We start from the raw sequence: 17,143 nt of genomic DNA, 5'->3' as shown, positions 1-17,143 counted from the left end.
CCAAAGACAAAAGATCCCCGTACAGCCTTAGCAGACTGTTGGGGCAAGTGCTGTGAGCGAGATAACCCATTGAAGGCCGGGGCGGCACACGCCGGCCTAAGTATTTATACATATTGACTTTAAACTTTCGTGACTGCAGGAATTCATATTCTTTGGTTTTTTTCGGTAAAGTCACGTAGATAATAAAAATAATCATAAAAAACAAGCGGTCGTCATCAGACCTTATGACGACCGCTTGTGTTGCGATCAATACGTCGTGAGTGTGTTTTTTTAAAATTAATTTTAATTATTATTTGATTATTTTCCATCTACGCGACTTTACCGAAAGAACCAAAGAATACAGATAAATAGTGCAACATTCGTGAATGACATTTAGAGCTGCTCGATTTCTAAGGGGGCAAACAGATTCTAAAAACTAGGAACAGCCCCTGCAATGAGCCCCTTGACAAAGTCACCCTCTTCAGTTCTGACAACTGGCGGTCAAATCTCCCTCCGCGTGCGCGAGAGAGAAGGGGGTCGCGTCAGCTGCGTGGGGAGCGGTGGGCGCGCTGGCGACCCGAGTCCGAATCGCGCTAAAGCCCCCCCAAACACCGGTGACGATCTGAACCGGTCCTGGGCCCCCCCTAGGTCGACTCAGCCTCAAATGAGTACCTGGGGAGATGACAGCGGCCGGGCGCGGTGCTGTTGCCGACCTTCACAGGTGCGACTCGCGAACGGCACTTGCCTCGAAAGTCCGCTAAGGCTATACGGGAGACCTTTGTCTTTGTGCCAGTGAAAACAAAACGGTGGCGCGCTCAGCGGCCCCTCGGCTCTCTCTCCTCTCTCTGTCTCTAATTACCGCGGCGGGGCCGAGCGAGCGAGGGGGGTCGCGGCATTTCGCCGGTGGAAAGTCGCAGGCGGAGGAGGAGGGAGATGAGGGGGGACGTTGTCCTCCGACAAGGAGGCTTCGTTGCTTCCGCGAGAACAAAAAACCACCCCCCCCCCCGGCGGCGGCGGCTGGGGTGTTGACTCTGAAACGAGAGGCGCCGAAAGCGGCGCGCAATCGTGAATCGTGACGAGAGCGACGCGGGACCTCCACCACCAGCAGCACCACCACCTGCACCACCACCATCAGCACCACCAGCAGCAGCAGCACCACCACCAGCAGCACCACCAGCAGCAGCACCACCAGCAGCACCACCACCACCAGCACCACCATCAGCAGCACCACCACCACCAGCAGCACCACCACCACTTGCACCACCACCAGCAGCAGCACCACCACCTGCACCACCACCATCAGCACCACTAGCAGCACCACCACCTGCACCACCACCAGCACTACCACCACCAGCACCACCAGCAGCACCACCAGCACGCGCGCCACGCTCCACTCGCGTGCCGCGTGGCCGTGCAGAGACTTTCCTCGCCGTGGCGATGTGAACGCGCGCGCGCTCCAAGTGGCTTGGTGCTCGAACGCCGCCGTCTTGCCTCGGTGGAAGCCGACTCTGTTTCCGAGGACTGCCCCTTTGAGGAATACATTTTATTTTTTATTCACCTCCGATGAGCACGGTTGGCCACGCACGGTGCGAAAGAATTTCGGTACACACGAATTTTTTTTTGCGTGTGGCGGGTTGGTGGTGGTGGTGAGCCGATAGCGACCATGAGCGCCACGAGGAGGTGCCGCTCGTCGCTGGCCCTCGCCCTCAACACGCTCGCCCTGCTGATGGGCACCGCGGCCTTCTTCGGCAGCTACTGGTGCCAGGGCACTCAGCGAGTGCCCAGGCCGCCCTGCGACCCGCAGAGCGCCAACAACGCCGCCGCGCTCACCAACTCGGCCAGGCGAGATGCTGATGCTGTGGCTGTGGCTGATGCTGTGGCTGTGGCTGATGCTGATGCTGCAGCTGCTGTTGCGACGGACGTCGCGAAGCGGCGTGGGTGTCGCGTGAACGGCTCGGAGCACGACTCGCCCCTCGCCTGGGAGGCGGGAGACGAGAAGTTCGTGCTGCGCCACTTCCACGCGGGGCTGTGGGTGTCGTGCGAGCAGAACGTGGCGGGCGCAGGTGAGAGGTGCAGGGTGGGAGCAGGTGGGGGGAGCAGGTGGGGGGTGCAGGGTGGGAGCAGGTAGGGGGAGGTGGGGGGAGCAGGTGGGGGGAGGAGGTGGGGGGAGCAGGTGGGGGGTGCAGGTGGGGGGAGCAGGTGGGGGGAGCAGGTGAGGGGAGCAGGTGGGGGGAGCAGGGTGGGAGCAGGTTGGGGGAGCAGGTGGGGGGAGCAGGTGAGGGGAGCAGGTGGGGGGGAGAAGGTGGGGGGTGCAGGTGGGGGGAGCAGGTGAGGGGAGCAGGGTGGGAGCAGGTGGGGGGTGCAGGGTGGGAGCAGGTGGGGGGGAGCAGGTGGGGGGTGCAGGGTGGGAGCAGGTAGGGGGAGGTGGGGGGAGCAGGTGGGGGGAGCAGGGTGGGAGCAGGTGGGGGGAGCAGGGTGGGAGCAGGTGGGGGGTGCAGGGTGGGAGCAGGTGGGGGAAGCAGGGTGGGAGCAGGTGGGGGGAGCAGGGTGGGAGCAGGTGGGGGGTGCAGGGTGGGAGCAGGTGGGGGGTGCAGGGTGGGAGCAGGTGGGGGGAGCAGGGTGGGAGCAGGTGGGGGGAGCAGGTGAGGGGAGCAGGTGAGGGGAGCAGGTGGGGGGAGCAGGTGAGGGGAGCAGGGTGGGAGCAGGTAGGGGGAGCAGGGTGGGAGCAGCTGGGGGGAGCAGGTGGGGGGTGCAGGGTGGGAGCAGGTGGGGGGAGCAGGGTGGGAGCAGCTGGGGGGTGCAGGGTGGGAGCAGGTGGGGGGAGCAGGGTGGGAGCAGGTGGGGGGAGCAGGGTGGGAGCAGGTGGGGGTGCAGGGTGGGAGCAGGTGGGGGGTGCAGGGTGGGAGCAGGTGGGGGGAGCAGGGTGGGAGCAGGTGGGGGGAGCAGGTGAGGGGAGCAGGTGAGGGGAGCAGGTGGGGGGAGCAGGTGAGGGGAGCAGGGTGGGAGCAGGTGGGGGGAGCAGGGTGGGAGCAGCTGGGGGGAGCAGGTGGGGGGTGCAGGGTGGGAGCAGGTGGGGGGAGCAGGGTGGGAGCAGCTGCGGGGAGCAGGGTGGGAGCAGGTGGGGGGAGCAGGTGAGGGGAGCAGGTGGGGGGAGCAGGTGGGGGGTGCAGGGTGGGAGCAGGTGGGGGGAGCAGGTGAGGGGAGCAGGTGGGGGGAGCAGGGTGGGAGCAGGTGGGGGGTGCTGGGTGGGAGCAAGTGGGGGGAGCAGGTGGGGAGAGCAGGTGGGGGGTGCTGGGTGGGAGCAGGTGGTTGGCAGGGTGGGGGGAGCAGGTGGGGGGTGCAGGTGGGGGGAGCAGGTGGGGGGAGCAGGGTGGGATCAGGTGGGGGGAGCAGATGGGGGGTGCAGGTGGTGGGAGCAGGTGGGGGGAGCAGGGTGGGAGCAGGTGGGGGGAGCAGGTGGGGGGTGCAGGTGGGGGGTGCAGGTGGGGGTGCCAGGTGAGGGATGTGACCATACGCTGCTCCTCCGTGCAGTTCACTACTGCCTGCTCCTTCCTCTCTCTCCTCTTTCCTTCCCGCATCATCACCCTCATTCCCGGCATCTTAGCCCGGTCGTTCCTTCTCTCGCTTCCTCTTTCTTTCTGCCGTTTATCTTGAGCAGCGCTGCTCCCACGCATGGCTGGTGTAGCCTTGATTTTTTATACTCCCATTGCCGTGGTGTGCCACGGGTAAAACGTTGAACCAAACATAAATTTGAGCAATTGTGACCGACTGTTAGGCAGCAGCGTTGCTACAACTGATAGTGACCCGAGATGACAACACTACCACAATGTACTTCTTCGCGAAATGCTGATGCAGGCCACGTGCTTTCCACACGTTCGGGGTGTGTTGTTCGAGACTCAGAATTCGCAGCGACCCCCGGCACTCTCGCAAAACAAACAGACGAAGGTCGTTGCGTAAAAACTACACAACAGCAAACAATACACGACATTACGCACGCCACGAAGGAAACATACAAATGATGCACGCGATGCCGCGCGCGGTGCACCGTTACATTATTCAGCAGTCACCCGTGTGGGCCAGGGCCTGACGAGGGTTCAATCCAATTACAGCCGTGGCATTTCGCGGTCTGCGCCCCGGGAAAGGCTACAAACGGTGACCTCGCCTGCTGATGGTGATTTGGCGATTCGTAATTTCGACCCCGTGAAGACAAAAGCACAGGCAGGCACAGACCGACACAGGCAGACACAGGTAGGCACAGGCAGGCACAGGCAGACACTGGCAGGCACAGGTAGGCACAGGCAGACACAGGCAGACAGAAGCAGACACAGGCAGACACAGGCAGACAGGTAGGCACAGGCAGACGCTGGCAGGCCGCGCACTGCTGGTATTTGTCTGTAGAATTCAGGCCCCAGCCTGGACCATGAATGTTTGCGTACGTTGAACTTCTTTCGCACCGTACGTAGCCAAAAGTGCTAATCGTAGGTGCCGGGGAAGGACAACAAACTAACACGCACACACAAAAAGTTAGTTTTAAAGAAATGTAGTTTTCAATCGAGATTTAACATCGTAAGTAAGAGCGTTCCAGACGGCCACCAAAGCACATGTGACAGCGCCGCGCGATGCGGTGACCGTCTTTGTTCGATGACGAGCCATCGAACCATCACCCAAGTTGATCTGTCCTTGACCAATCCCAATGAATGGAATGCGTCCTAAGGGGCAGGGGGACGTGAATCGAGGAGATGGAGCGATTGTTGCGTCGCCGGACCGCGAGACAACATTTTGCTGGCATCATGCGCAAGAAGAGGACGGAGTTTGTTGCGTTGTGTTGCACCAATGCTGCTGAAATATCACTCCCGTAATGCCGTGCGTGGTCTATGGGATGTATACGAAAGAAAATAGTTCAAGCTTAGTTCTAGATTTGAAGCTTTCGTGACTGCAAGGATTCATAGTCTTTGTTTTTTTCGGTAACGTGACTTTACCGAGAAAACTAAAGAGTATACAGCTTAGTTGTTTGTGTGTGTGTGGAGAGAGGGCTCTGGGAAGGTGGCGTGACGCCTGCCTCTGTGTGTCGCTAATCACACGCGGGCGAGTCGATGACGATGTGCGTCTTTCAGGGGAGAAGTGCCGAACCTTCATCGACCTGGCCCCCGCCTCGGAGAAGGGTAAGTTGAGCGCTGTGCTCTCTGTGGATATGCGTGAACGCGTGGATTCTTATTATAATAATTATAAAGTACAATGACGCATGTGCGACCGCCACAAATATGGTCTTTGGTTCTTTCGGTAAAGTCACGTAGAAAGAAAATAAGTTAAATAATTATTGAATGTATATTTTTGTCAACGTTATTTATTCATGAAAACATTTTTTGCGTGACTTTACCGAAAGAACAAAGAGTAATTCCTGCAGTCACGAAAGCTTCTAATTAAGTTTTCGCCACATGTCCGCTCTGACCATATGACGGCCCACCAGCGAGTTGGATGTTTGCGCGTGGCAGTGTGACGGGCGTGTTCTGTGAATGCTCACAAATGCGATTTAAAAAAAATAAAATAAATCATTATATTTTTTCTCGCGTACATTCGCTTACTTTGAATGCACAGTAAGGCATTTTTTTCTGGGGTGTTGTCCATGCTTCTCTGTGCACGTGTTACCGATTAATCGTGGCTGTATGTCTGTGTACATGGCTCTGAGTGGAGGCATGATGTTGCTATGTACACGTGTGTGTCCATGGCTGTGTATGTGTCCATAGCTCTGTGTGTTGTCCATGACTCTGAGTGTAGGGGTGTTGATGCAATGTGCACGTGTGTGTCTATGGCTGTGTGTGTGTCCATAGCTCTGTGTGTTGTCCATGACTCTGAGTGTAGGGGTGTTGATGCAATGTACACGTGTGTGTCTATGGCTCTACGTGTGTGTGCATGGCTCTGTGTGTGTCTATGGCTCTGTGTGTGTCCCTGTCTGCGTGTATGTCTCTGTCTGTGTGTGTCCATGTCTGTGTGTGTCTATGTATGTCTGTGTGTGTCTATGTCTCTGTGTGTGTGTGTGTCCATGGCTCTGTGTGTGTCTATGTCTGTATGTGTGTCCATGTCTGTGTATGTGTTTTGGTGAGTGTGTCACCATGGCTCTGTGTGTGTATGTCTGTGTGTTGTGTGTGTCCATGTCTGTGTGTGTCTATGTATGTGTGTATATTTATGTGTGTGTGTGTCCATGGCTGTGTGTGTGTCAATGTCTGTGTGTGTCAATGTCTGTGTGTGTCTATGTCTGTGTGTGTGTCTATGTATGTGTGTGTCTATGTCTGTGTCCATGTCTGTGTGTGTCTATGTCTATGTCTGCGTGTCTGTCTGTGTCTGTGTGTGTCTGTGTGTGTCTGTGTGTGTGTGTCTGTGTGTGTCTGTGTTTCTGTGTGTGTGTGTCTGTGTGTGTCTGTGTGTGTCTGTGTGTGTGTCTGTGTGTGTATGTCTGTGTGTGTCTGTGCGTGTGTGTCGATGTCTCTCCGCGTGTGTGTTGTCCACGGCTCCGAGTGTAGGCGTGCTGATGCTGTCCATGGTGTCGGAGACGCTGTTCGTGTCGCTGCTGTCTGTCGGCTTCCTCCTCATGTGCCTGGAGCGCTGCAACGCGGCCCACGCGGCCAACGTGGTCACGGGCCTCAAGCTCAACGCCTTCGCGGCCGTCTTCACCGTCCTATCCGGTGCGGAACTTTGACGACAACGCCGGCCGCTGTCCGCCTCTAGATCAAGCCCCAGGGGTCGGCAATCCCAAAAGTAAAACAAGGAGAGCCATTGGCTTCCGATTCGGTAAAGCAAAAAAAAAATCTAAAAAAACACGAAATATTTCGAGAGCCGCAATAACGCACGCGACTACGGGAGGGCACTTCGTGAATAACAACAAGACGGAAACACCAAAACACGAAACGTTACGGCGCAGGCAGAAGTTGATTTCTCATCAGCTATGTTTCGGGTCGCCATATGCGACTGGAGTAAAAGCGCGTAGCTGTTAGCTGCAGCCATAGCGCGCGGTATACTGGATGCGGTGTGCCAGGTGGAAGAAAATATATTCCGGTCCGCCGACCGAGACAGATTCGGGGCCAGCGCCGCTCCTGTATGTACGTTGAACTTCTTTCGCACCGTACGTAGCCAACCGTGCGGGGGAAAGACAACAAACTAAACACAACAAAGCAGTTCTAAAGAAATTGGGTTTCCATCTAGATTTAGAAGTGCAAAGCTCCAGCGGCGTCCTAATATTCGGAAGGAAGAGCGTTCCAGACGGCCGCGGAAGCGCATCGGAAAGCGCCGCGCGATGCGGCGACCGTCTTCGTTCGATGGCTCGAATCCACCAACATCGGCGACTGCCACTCATAGTGGATTTTGACGGAGCTTGAGCGTTAAGGTCCAGGGTAAACGACGGTGCCCCCCTGACCCCATGTCCCGTGCATTGCCCCCCCCCCCTACGCTCCCTCTCTCCGCCCTCCGCTCCTGCTGAATGTGCCCGCCAGGCCTGCTGGGGATGGTGGCACACATGATGTTCACCACCGTGTTCCAGGTGACCGTGAATCTGGGCCCGGAGGACTGGAGGCCTTACAGCTGGGACTATGGCTGGTCCTTCTGGTATCTCTCACGCTCCCTATCCGCGCGTCACATCTGCGTCTCGCGCTGTGCCTGTTCATGGGGGGAGCCGGTGGCGCGGTGGTGTCTGCTCGCCGCGCTACCAACCTGCTGGCTCGATTCAGTTTTGCCGGCCCCACCCCCCAGATGCGATGTGTAAACATGAGCAGCAAAGGTGGCGAGACGTGGCTGGGGCCACAACCACCCGCTCACGCACCGTGCACGTCTTAGTAGTCGCTTGCCAACAGCGTTGCCCGTCCACAAGTCTATAAATGACACAAACGTGACGTGGCACGTGAGGGTATTACGGACTGTACATTCAACTCTTTGATTCGTCATCCCGAATGAACCGTGACAGTTCCCCAAATTGCACCGGGATGGGTGGGTGCGTGTGGGATCGTTGCACGCGCGACACCGTTTTGTCTCTTTCCACCCTTCCCACCCACCCCACCGCTGCCAGCTTTGCCTGGGGCTCCTTCACGGCATGCATGGCGGCCTCGGTGACGACGCTCAACAACTACACCAAGACGGTGCTGGAGTTCGGCTGCCGGCAGCGCCTCCTACGCCAGGGCTTCAGCGCCGACTCGCGCCGCCCGGGCGTGCTCACCACCACCTCCCTCCGGCACCCCGCAGCGCCACCACCGCCGCCACCGCCCCCTTTGCCCGCCCGTCGCTTCGCTCCTCCGCCCGCCGCCCCCTACTCCAACCAGCATCAGCAACTGCAGCAGCTGCAGCAGCAGCTGCCCTGGGTCCCGGCAGGCCACGCGCCGAGACACGATGCCAGCCGCGAGCGGCACAACGATTTCAGCATTGCGGCACCCAGCAATGCGGCGGCCATCTTGGCGTACAGGTCCGTGTACCCTCTCGCGCACAAAAACAGAGCGCTTTTGAGCGAGTCCTGTGAAGCTCCGCTCTGAGTGACGAAGCAATTCTAGAATACGAGGACTGGTTTCCAGCAGTCGAGTTCTGACGGTGATTTTAGGATCATGCCCACAAAACTTTCTATGTTTTTTGGTAGGAGATGGCCACATCATGAAATCATCACTCCGATAGCAGATTGCTAAATTGATTTTCTGCTACTCAATTGCAATTTAGATCAGAGATGAAAAAGGCTTGAACGTCGGTGTGTGTAAATTGCATGTGTTACCAAGCTGCAACAGATTAACGTTTGGCTGGAGTATGTGCGTGGGTTCACACCGGATTGCCAAAGGTGCCGCGATATATCATAAGCGCAATATCTGCCGATCAAGGCTGTTGCCAGACAACCACTGCACCGTCGATTGGCTGCCGTTTAACGGCGGAAATAAAGCGACGAGTTTCGTGTTCCAGTGAACCCGCCGTGATGGCGAGATGTCATCTTCCTCGCCTGGGATGCAGGTGGTCGCGAGTTCCGTCCCGACCCAGACACCTGCTGTATTTTCCCCGTGAACGCGCGGATTCTTCTCCGGGTCTTCCAGTTTTTTCTTCCACATCTTCCGGGTTTTCCCTCCACATTTAGAATAAACATGCGTTTAATAAGTGTATTTGGCTGCGATACATTTCCACATAAGCCACGTCGTTGAGCGATCATATGTGGCCAGGTCGCTTCTGAAAAAGAGCTAATAGTTCAGTTGGCTTTGCTTGGTAAAATACAAACTTAAATGAGTCTTAATAGAATACCCAGTGGTGCCCAGCTGTGCTGCCTTTGCTTGCTGATTTATCAGCAAATAGGAAAGATCATTCGTATAAAATGTATACGTATTTAACTCAACACATTCGTCAATAACACGGTCGCCTTATAAAAGGAAATAATATACAAGTAAATGACACTTTTGGCAATGGCAGGAATGTGTCCGATTAAGAGCCATTGCCTGAGCCGTCGGCAGTTTTATATATTTTCCTTTTAAGGCCAGTGTTATTGACGAACGCGCGGATTTTTTTGCTCATTGGGCATGCGGTGCCACTACCAAACACAGCAGCATCACCAAATAATTTGTTTGTTGTTCAAACGCAAATGACAACACGTGATGCACAAACACCGCTGGCCTGTTAGATACGTGCCGATTTCACGCGGAGATCCGGGAGAAAAGCCACGAGTGAATGTTGGCCATGACAGAACAGCTGCGTCTATCGCTCCTGACAGCATTGTGTTCTATGTCACTGAGCGTTAAAAGTGCGGATGTCGTTTGATGGGTTCTGCGTACTTTTTAGTTTTTTTATTGTAAGTGTTAAAATGTAATGTTGGTGTTGTTGGTGCCTGGTGAAAAATACTCAGCTTTAGAAATTGGCAATAAAAAAGATCAAGACTTGCTTCTCATGCCATGAAGAATTCACTGCCGGTTTGTTTCATCGATGGGTCTTTGAAAATGCGGCGTCATTATTCTTCATGCATGCAGATGGCATGCAAACATTTGGCTCATATTGCCACGCTATTTAGGTTCACCTACACTTAACCATCGGGACAAATCCAACGAGCTTCATCATTTTATCTTTATTGGGTCCTTGAAGACATCTTACACACAACTGTACGAGCAGACAGTAACTTCCACCGGGGAGAGGGTGAGGCCCTTAACAACTTGGACTTCGATGTCCGACAGTCACATTATTTGTACAGCGGTCACGCAACGTCGTGCGACTCAGATGCGGCCCGGGAATTTTCCGTCCGCCCGCTGCTCGTCCCACTTATTCACCTGCACGTCACACAGACGGGGCACACGCGGCGGGAACGCTGTATTGAGTGTTGAACTTCTTTCGCACAGTACATAGCCAACCACGCTAATCGTTGGAGGTGCGGGGGGGGGGGGTGTCATCGATGTGGAGAGACACGGCGGCCAGGCTTGGCACAATTGTGTCGCACAGTTAACACGAGTACTGTTGCTACTAACAGCATTTCGAAAAAAAGCAGTGACGTATTCCATTTGGAATCGATAATAAACAAAACACATTTCTCATAATAATAATCCCCACAGTACAGCATTATAATTGTAGTCTGCTCTGCCTGTTTTGCATTGAACATTTAGAAAATACTTGATATACACCGAAAATACCTACAAGTATACATGTGTACAGCGAGTGCTAGAACGTTTGCCTTTGACTTTAAACAACACATGGTTAGCTATGTATGGTGCAAAAGAAATTCAACATACATACAACATTGGTGATAATTAACATCATTTTGATATCGTCAACTATTATTTCGCATTTTCTTGTTTATTATAGCAGACATCACCCCCCACCCTCCTGAACATTCCGGCTCTTGAGGGTTTTTTACACCAACTCCAAACGAGTGCCATCAACGTGCTACTGTAGAACGACTCTCACGAACGCAACACAGATGGGAGTGTAGGCAGGAGGTGGGCCGGCCGGCTTACCCATGCGATGGGGCACAGCGAGGTGTAGACGCGCTTGAACCACGCGCATGGCAGCGGGTCCGAGCCCTTGGCAGTCAGAGCCTTCTCGCACCTGTGGAAGTCTGCGGGGGGCACAGGAGGGGCGAGGTTCGCGAGGTCAGCGACAAGGCTACGTCCTCTTCCCAGGGTCCCCCCGCCCCACCTCAGCATCTCAGTGCCGCGCTGCCATTTTAATTCATAGTGTTCAAGCTAAAAATACAGAAACTGTATTTCTTCTGGAAGAATCCGACGAGCTATAAAGCTCTTTTTCACAGCTGTCATCATCCACTCAAGCGCTCCTTCAGAGCCTCTGGGCACGCAGACCGCTGTCCCCCCCCCCCCCCCATCATAAATGGCGGTGACGCGGCCTCGTGGTAGCGCTACTCGTTGCAGAAGTTCACCTTTCGAATCCAGCGAACCCCTGATGATTACTGCGCGTGTAACGACCACGATAATACGCGGCGTCCACTTTACACAGTGGAGACTTTACATGATCTCCTGTCGCCAGGATCCAAATTTGGCAAATGTAGAAAATGTACCCACAAATTCCCAAATTAGGACTATTCAAAGCAGCAATCGTCATCCCCCACTGGCAGACAAATGCCCCCCAAAAAAATATCACGAACGAAACACATTGTGAAAAATTAGGTGTTTTATCTATATATATAAAATCGCAAATCTGTCTGTCTGTGTGTCGCCGGACCATACGCAGTTTCATTGGACGGCGGTTGCCCCTGGCAACGGGTAGCGACGCCTTCGCGGCGGGGTGGACGCCATTTTTAATTCCCGTTAAAAATAGGCGCACGCATTAACACGCGACTCTGAGGTAAATTCATCAAAGTTTCACGTCCTCTTCACTCCCCCCCCCACCACAATGTGTGCAATTACTATTATAGGGTCGGTCGATTATAAAATTATAGCGATTAGACAGTATTATTATAGCGCGGGGGGGGGGGGGGGAACGGCACCCGTACCCAGCGTCAGCCGGGTGGGAAAATCAGGCGAGGCCGGAGGCTCTGCACGGTACTAGGCCTCGACACCCACCACGCGACTCTGAGGTAAATTCATCAAAGTTTCACGTCCTCTACAGAGTGGTGAGGGAAGGAGAGTGGTGAGGGAGGGAGAGTGGTGAGGGAGGGAGAGTGGTGAGGGAGGGAGAGTGGTGAGGGAGGGAGAGTGGTGAGGGAGGGAGAGTGGTGAGGGAGGGAGAGTGGTGAGGGAGGGAGAGTGCTGAGGGAGGGAGAGTGCTGAGGGAGGGAGAGTGGTGAGGGAGGGAGAGTGGTGAGGGAGGGAGAGTGCTGAGGGAGGGAGAGTGCTGAGGGAGGGAGAGTGGTGAGGGAGGGAGAGTGCTGAGGGAGGGAGAGTGGTGAGGGAGGGAGAGTGGTGAGGGAGGGAGAGTGGTGAGGGAGGGAGAGTGGTGAGGGAGGGAGAGTGGTGAGGGAGGGAGAGTGGTGAGGGAGGGAGAGTGGTGAGGGAGGGAGAGTGGTCAGGGAGGGAGAGTGGTGAGGGAGGGACTCAGCCTCAAAACGAGTAACTGGTGTGGCGTATTAACATCGCCACTGGGGAGACAAAGGCGGCCGGGCGTGGTGGATACAAGTCCCGGGCGAAGCCGGGTAGTACAGCTAGTCTATATATATAAAAAGGAAATTAGTGAATATGTGTGTCTGTTCGAAATGTTTAGCACACTTCCCAACATGCAACAAACGTAAAATTTGGCATGTGGGTAGCTTCCAGACTGTACACAATGCAAAAGTCTAAAAATAGACTTTTGTATTTTGGGGGGGGGGGGGCGCAATAATGGATATAATATATTGCACGGCAAGTGAGCGGTGACGTCACATCTGTGATGTCACCCGCATGCGACAGCATCACGCAGTGTGCCTGCTGACGTCACGCATCCCCCCCCCCCCCCAATATTATGTTTGTAATGCTTCTAATAAGGAAGATTTATTTCTAAAAAGTAAACCGGGATTTGCGTAGGATTCAGTGATTAACACGTGGCATCCTGTTCTAGATGCGTGAAGGGCTCCGTACACAACCAAGCTTCGCTTGGCTCATGCTGCCAGCAGACATATGATCATGGGATGGCTTCCTTTCAGCCTCCCCCACGTACATTTTTCGAAATTTTAACGAAACTACACTCAACTCTGCGCGCCTCTGCTGGCAAGCAACAGGCTACACCTTGATCAACAAACTTCCGACTAATTTCCCCTCCGCAATATCGACGTTTCAGCGAGCACCCTCACCCAGGTAGTTCTGGAAGCAGTTCCTCGTCTGATTGCTGTTGGGGAAGCGGGCATCAAAGGGGGCCGTGCGGTAGCTCTTGAGCTTCTCTTCGATTGTGCTTGCCATCGTAAATCTCGGGACCTGCGCAGAACAATAAAAAACAAACCCAGAGGCAAGAGTTTGTACGGTGCGAAAGAAGTTCAACATACACACCGTACATTTTTGTGAAAATGATGCGGGGTTAGTGATCACGACGCAATCTTGAAGTGGCCCGGAGTTTAGTGGTCAGCATCGTTAGCGCACATTTTCAACACTGAACACCGACAACTTCATTCATATTATATATTAAATAAAACTGTACGAGCCTCCTCCATTGGTAATCAAGATCGTGATCCAAACTGGAAGATAATGGAACGGTGACTGCGGTAAACTGGCAACAGACAGCGGCACGCAACGTGAACTCGTGCCCACCGTGAGCGTTCTTCCAAGGCGCAAGCAGCCGGTTCTACAAATGAACCTCATGGCAGGACCCTGGAGTTCCATAAGTTCCCAGCTCTCGCATAAACTGCGCTGCGACATCATTTTATGTCTGTTTTTATGTCTGTTGAAGGCGAATCATATGGCAATCTATTACTCTCGACGAGCTCTACATGATGCGCTAATCAAAGTTTCAAAGTTTTGTTTCTTCTGAGCATTCGTCCTCGCTGCGCTTGGACGACATGACAACAGAATGATCCGCGCCAGGTATGTAGCGGCGATTATGTGCGCGGTGGGACGGGGTCGCCAAAAATGAATTAATCACGATTTTGACTTCCGTCTATTCGGGACCCCGGGGTCCCGCCATGAGGTTCAAATTAAGACGTCGATTTATAATTGCTAGTCAACTCATCCATACGAGATTAGTGGGAGCCGCCATAGATGAACTCTGCCTCAAGTGTACACCAGGAATATCACATCATATGCAAGTGGGACAGCTTAGCTATCAAGGCGTCTACCCTGGACAGCTTGTGCCGACCCATTGTAATTTAAACTGTATCATTCTCGTCATCATCATCAAAGTCTCCCCATGCCGTGTCGAGTGGGGCGCAGCCTGAACCAGTCCAGACATCACTTCAACTCAGGTCGCCGCGTTAAAAGTGCAAATGAGCGACTGCCGTTCTTCTGCCTCCGCGTGACCAGTGCCGTGGCTATGAAAGTTTGAAGGGACTGGAGGTCAAAGGAGCCTAAACCACACACAAAATATCCCGTGGCTACACACCTGGCATGTGCGCCGGGCTGACGAAGGGGCATGATGCTTCGTTTATAATAATACTCGAATAAAGGTAGTTTAAAGTCAAGGGCAAACGTTCTATTTGACGTAAAATCAGATGCGTTTTTAATCGTATGCCGTCCACATCACCAGGGTGCTGTCGTGCCTGGGTATGACCGCAACCTTCAGATGTCCCCCCCACCCATACGACCTCGTAGGCCGGCGAGAAGTCTTTCATGAAGATACAGAAAGACGACACACGTGGAGTAGAGAAGACGCCACTGCCACGGGTTAACACGAGTTGGGGGGCGCGTGGGTATCACGCGCCGTGGCTGTAATCGATGGTGGTCAAAACATGACGGCAGCCGAGGGAGCACGCCCTCTCGTACACACGCCGGGGAGATGGAGCTGTGGAATCAGCTCGCCTGCAGCTGCTTGGTGACATAGATCGCAGGGCCGTGATGGGTGACGGCGTAGGGAGGCAGCGGATTGGGCACTAGCGCACCGCCGATGCTAAACTCGGGGTTTAACATTCGCGTGGAAATGGGCCGTGTGATTATCAAGTGGGATGATGGCGAATTAGTCGTCATTCGTTGCGTTCAAGCATCTTCAATGTCCGCCTCCGCCAGTCAGTCGCTTGTGTGACAAGCCCGCAGAGCCAACACACCCATAGGCGGTGTCACCTTGGTGCGTTACGCCAACAGGGAGCGTCCCCTCCGGCCTTAGCGCGAACACTCGAGGCCACAGCTGGTGCTGCTACCCCCCCCCCCCAACAATCCGGCGCAGCGTTAACCCACAACACAAACTTCAAATCAAGACAGAACTTAAGATGAAACTGCGTGGCGGGAGAGAAGACGCAGGGCGACCGGCCACTGGGTGACATGTCCATCCATCACCACTCGCGCGAGTCAATTGGGGGGCTTTGGATGGTACCACTTGCGGTGGCAAATACGACGAGCCTCCACCGTAGGCAAGTGCCCAGCCTGAGCAGATAGCCTCGTGTTATAACCAATATCGTGTTTTTACACATTCCGGGGAACGTTTCATGGAGTACCAACACGTATCGCCAACAACGGCTGTATCATTCTCCATCCCAATACACTGCGATGCCCTCCTTCAACGACATTTATCTCACCAAGAACTACCCCGATGACCTTGCTATCGTACATATTTGTGATCGTGAGCTAACGCGCCACGATAAAATAATTGATAGCAATGGACACCCCGCGTAGTACCGACGCGCGATGTTTTGTCGCAACGGTTCAAGGTCTAAACACCTTGGCCGAATCATTGACCCCTAAAGGGCCTACACAAGCCAGGCTCTTCCGCCCTCAACTCTCCCGGGCGCCGCAAGGTCTCTCCAAGGGCCGGACACGGCAGCATGATCGCCCCGTCATCCGCGTCTCCTTCTAAGACCGACAACGACAACATCGCCGCTACTGCTGCTGCCGTGTTGCGGCTGCGAAGGGGGAGCCGTGAGGACGCCCTCTTACCTCGCTCCGCGCAGCACGAAGGGCAATGGAGACTCCGAGTCCGCGCAGAACCGCCGAACGGAAATGGCCAACCGGACGTGACGTTGGTTGCAGTGAAATTTTTTTGTTGGTTTATTTTTATTAAATTTTTTGATAAGGGTTTTTTTTAAAACCAAGAACTGTATCGCGATGTATAATGAGACGCAATACTTTTGTGTCATATTTGATGGATTTTAATTGTGCGAGTTATTACGGGAAAAGTTGATTGGTTGCTCACGTGGTGGGGGGCGGAGGAGGGTGGGCAGTCACGTGGTAGTCGCTGCCTTAAAGGGAACTGGGAGGGAGTGAATTGGTCCGGTTTGGGTGGCTCAGCTGTAACCGGTCACGTCCCTTAAAGGAGTGGCTCTCCCAACGGTACGCTTATCGTAACACCACCTTATTACAGGTTATTAAAATCGATTTTTTTTTGCAAAAACACATAACAGACGAAGTCACGGGCATGATGACCCTTCTTCATGTGCTGTGGGCAGCGCTATTGACGAATGTGTTTAGTCCACCGTTACTGCTATTCGTGTAAGTTCTCACAGCCAACCCCAGTTGACATTATTATTAGTTGACATGCTGCGTTTCACCAGAAGAGAGCAGCATCGTCACGCGATTTTGGACGATTTTTGACCCTCTCCCCACCCTTCGTCGCATGGCGTCACAAAAAGTCAGACCCCCCCCCCCTCAAATATGACGTCACAAAGCTCTGCCCCCCCCCCCCAAATAAAATATGCTTCAAATCGCTTTAAACTATTGTCATTGTAGTGCGTATTTAATGTGGCGCTGCACTCTGATGTTGTAGGAGAAAACATGTATTAAAAAGTCTATTTAATTAAGTAGAACGTGTTGTCTATATTTTTTTAAAGTTGCGCATTTTGATGTGACGTCACATTTCTCACCCCCCCCCCCCATCGTCACACATCGTCACAAATGTCTGACCCCACCCCCCCCCAGGTGCGTGACGTGATTTATGGACGGCCCCTCTGAGCAGAAAACAATTAATTTAATAATCGGAACGCAATAATTCAGCTGAAGGCGCCGATGTCGTCATAAACGTTGCGATTTCACAGCTTCTGGCATGAATTGTCGCACCCAAGAGGACGTGACGCGCACGCCGGCCATTGCTTGTCTTAAAGGACTCGGCGGTGATAGCGGGTGTGGTTTCGGGAGATCAGCCGTAACTCGGGTCATCCTTAAAGGAACACAGCTTT

At 54.1% G+C, this 17,143-nt stretch overlaps 2 protein-coding genes across 2 annotated transcripts; one reads left to right on the top strand and one right to left on the bottom strand.

The window, feature by feature from the left end:
• Positions 1-1,625: 1,625 nt before the first annotated feature.
• Positions 1,626-8,904, top strand: LOC144726538 (germ cell-specific gene 1-like protein). The gene is made up of 7 exons (XM_078605332.1): positions 1,626-1,837; positions 1,940-2,042; positions 5,094-5,141; positions 6,498-6,659; positions 7,464-7,575; positions 8,033-8,422; positions 8,823-8,904. Exons 1-7 carry the CDS (start codon positions 1,643-1,645, stop codon positions 8,902-8,904), a joined length of 1,092 nt encoding a protein of 363 aa, XP_078461458.1. The 5' UTR covers positions 1,626-1,642.
• A 1,123-nt stretch (positions 8,905-10,027) lies between these two features.
• Positions 10,028-16,032, bottom strand: LOC144726468 (cytochrome c oxidase subunit 6B1-like). The gene is made up of 4 exons (XM_078605206.1): positions 15,909-16,032; positions 13,187-13,307; positions 10,923-11,023; positions 10,028-10,241 (listed from the first exon to the last, which is right to left on the bottom strand). Exons 2-4 carry the CDS (start codon positions 13,290-13,292, stop codon positions 10,188-10,190), a joined length of 261 nt encoding a protein of 86 aa, XP_078461332.1. The 5' UTR covers positions 13,293-13,307; positions 15,909-16,032; the 3' UTR covers positions 10,028-10,187.
• Between the last annotated feature and the right edge of the window lie 1,111 nt (positions 16,033-17,143).

The sequence above is a fragment of the Lampetra planeri genome, chromosome 23 (assembly GCF_965212315.1).
Source record: "Lampetra planeri chromosome 23, kcLamPlan1.2.h2, whole genome shotgun sequence".
Classification (NCBI taxonomy): domain Eukaryota; kingdom Metazoa; phylum Chordata; class Hyperoartia; order Petromyzontiformes; family Petromyzontidae; genus Lampetra; species Lampetra planeri.
This window is presented reverse-complemented; position numbering and strand designations above follow the sequence as displayed.

Coding starts and splice junctions, on each gene's coding strand:
- LOC144726468 (XM_078605206.1), bottom strand. CDS start 13,292: ATGGCAAGCACAATCGAAGAGAAGCTCAAGAGCTACCGCACGGCCCCC. Junction 11,024..13,186: donor CTGCTTCCAGAACTACCTGG/GTGAGGGTGCTC, acceptor TGCCCCCCGCAG/ACTTCCACAGGTGCGAGAAG. Junction 10,242..10,922: donor CGCTGTGCCCCATCGCATGG/GTAAGCCGGCCG, acceptor TGTGACGTGCAG/GTGAATAAGTGGGACGAGCA.
- LOC144726538 (XM_078605332.1), top strand. CDS start 1,643: ATGAGCGCCACGAGGAGGTGCCGCTCGTCGCTGGCCCTCGCCCTCAAC. Junction 1,838..1,939: donor CCAGGCGAGATGCTGATGCT/GTGGCTGTGGCT, acceptor AACGGCTCGGAG/CACGACTCGCCCCTCGCCTG. Junction 5,142..6,497: donor GGCCCCCGCCTCGGAGAAGG/GTAAGTTGAGCG, acceptor CTCCGAGTGTAG/GCGTGCTGATGCTGTCCATG.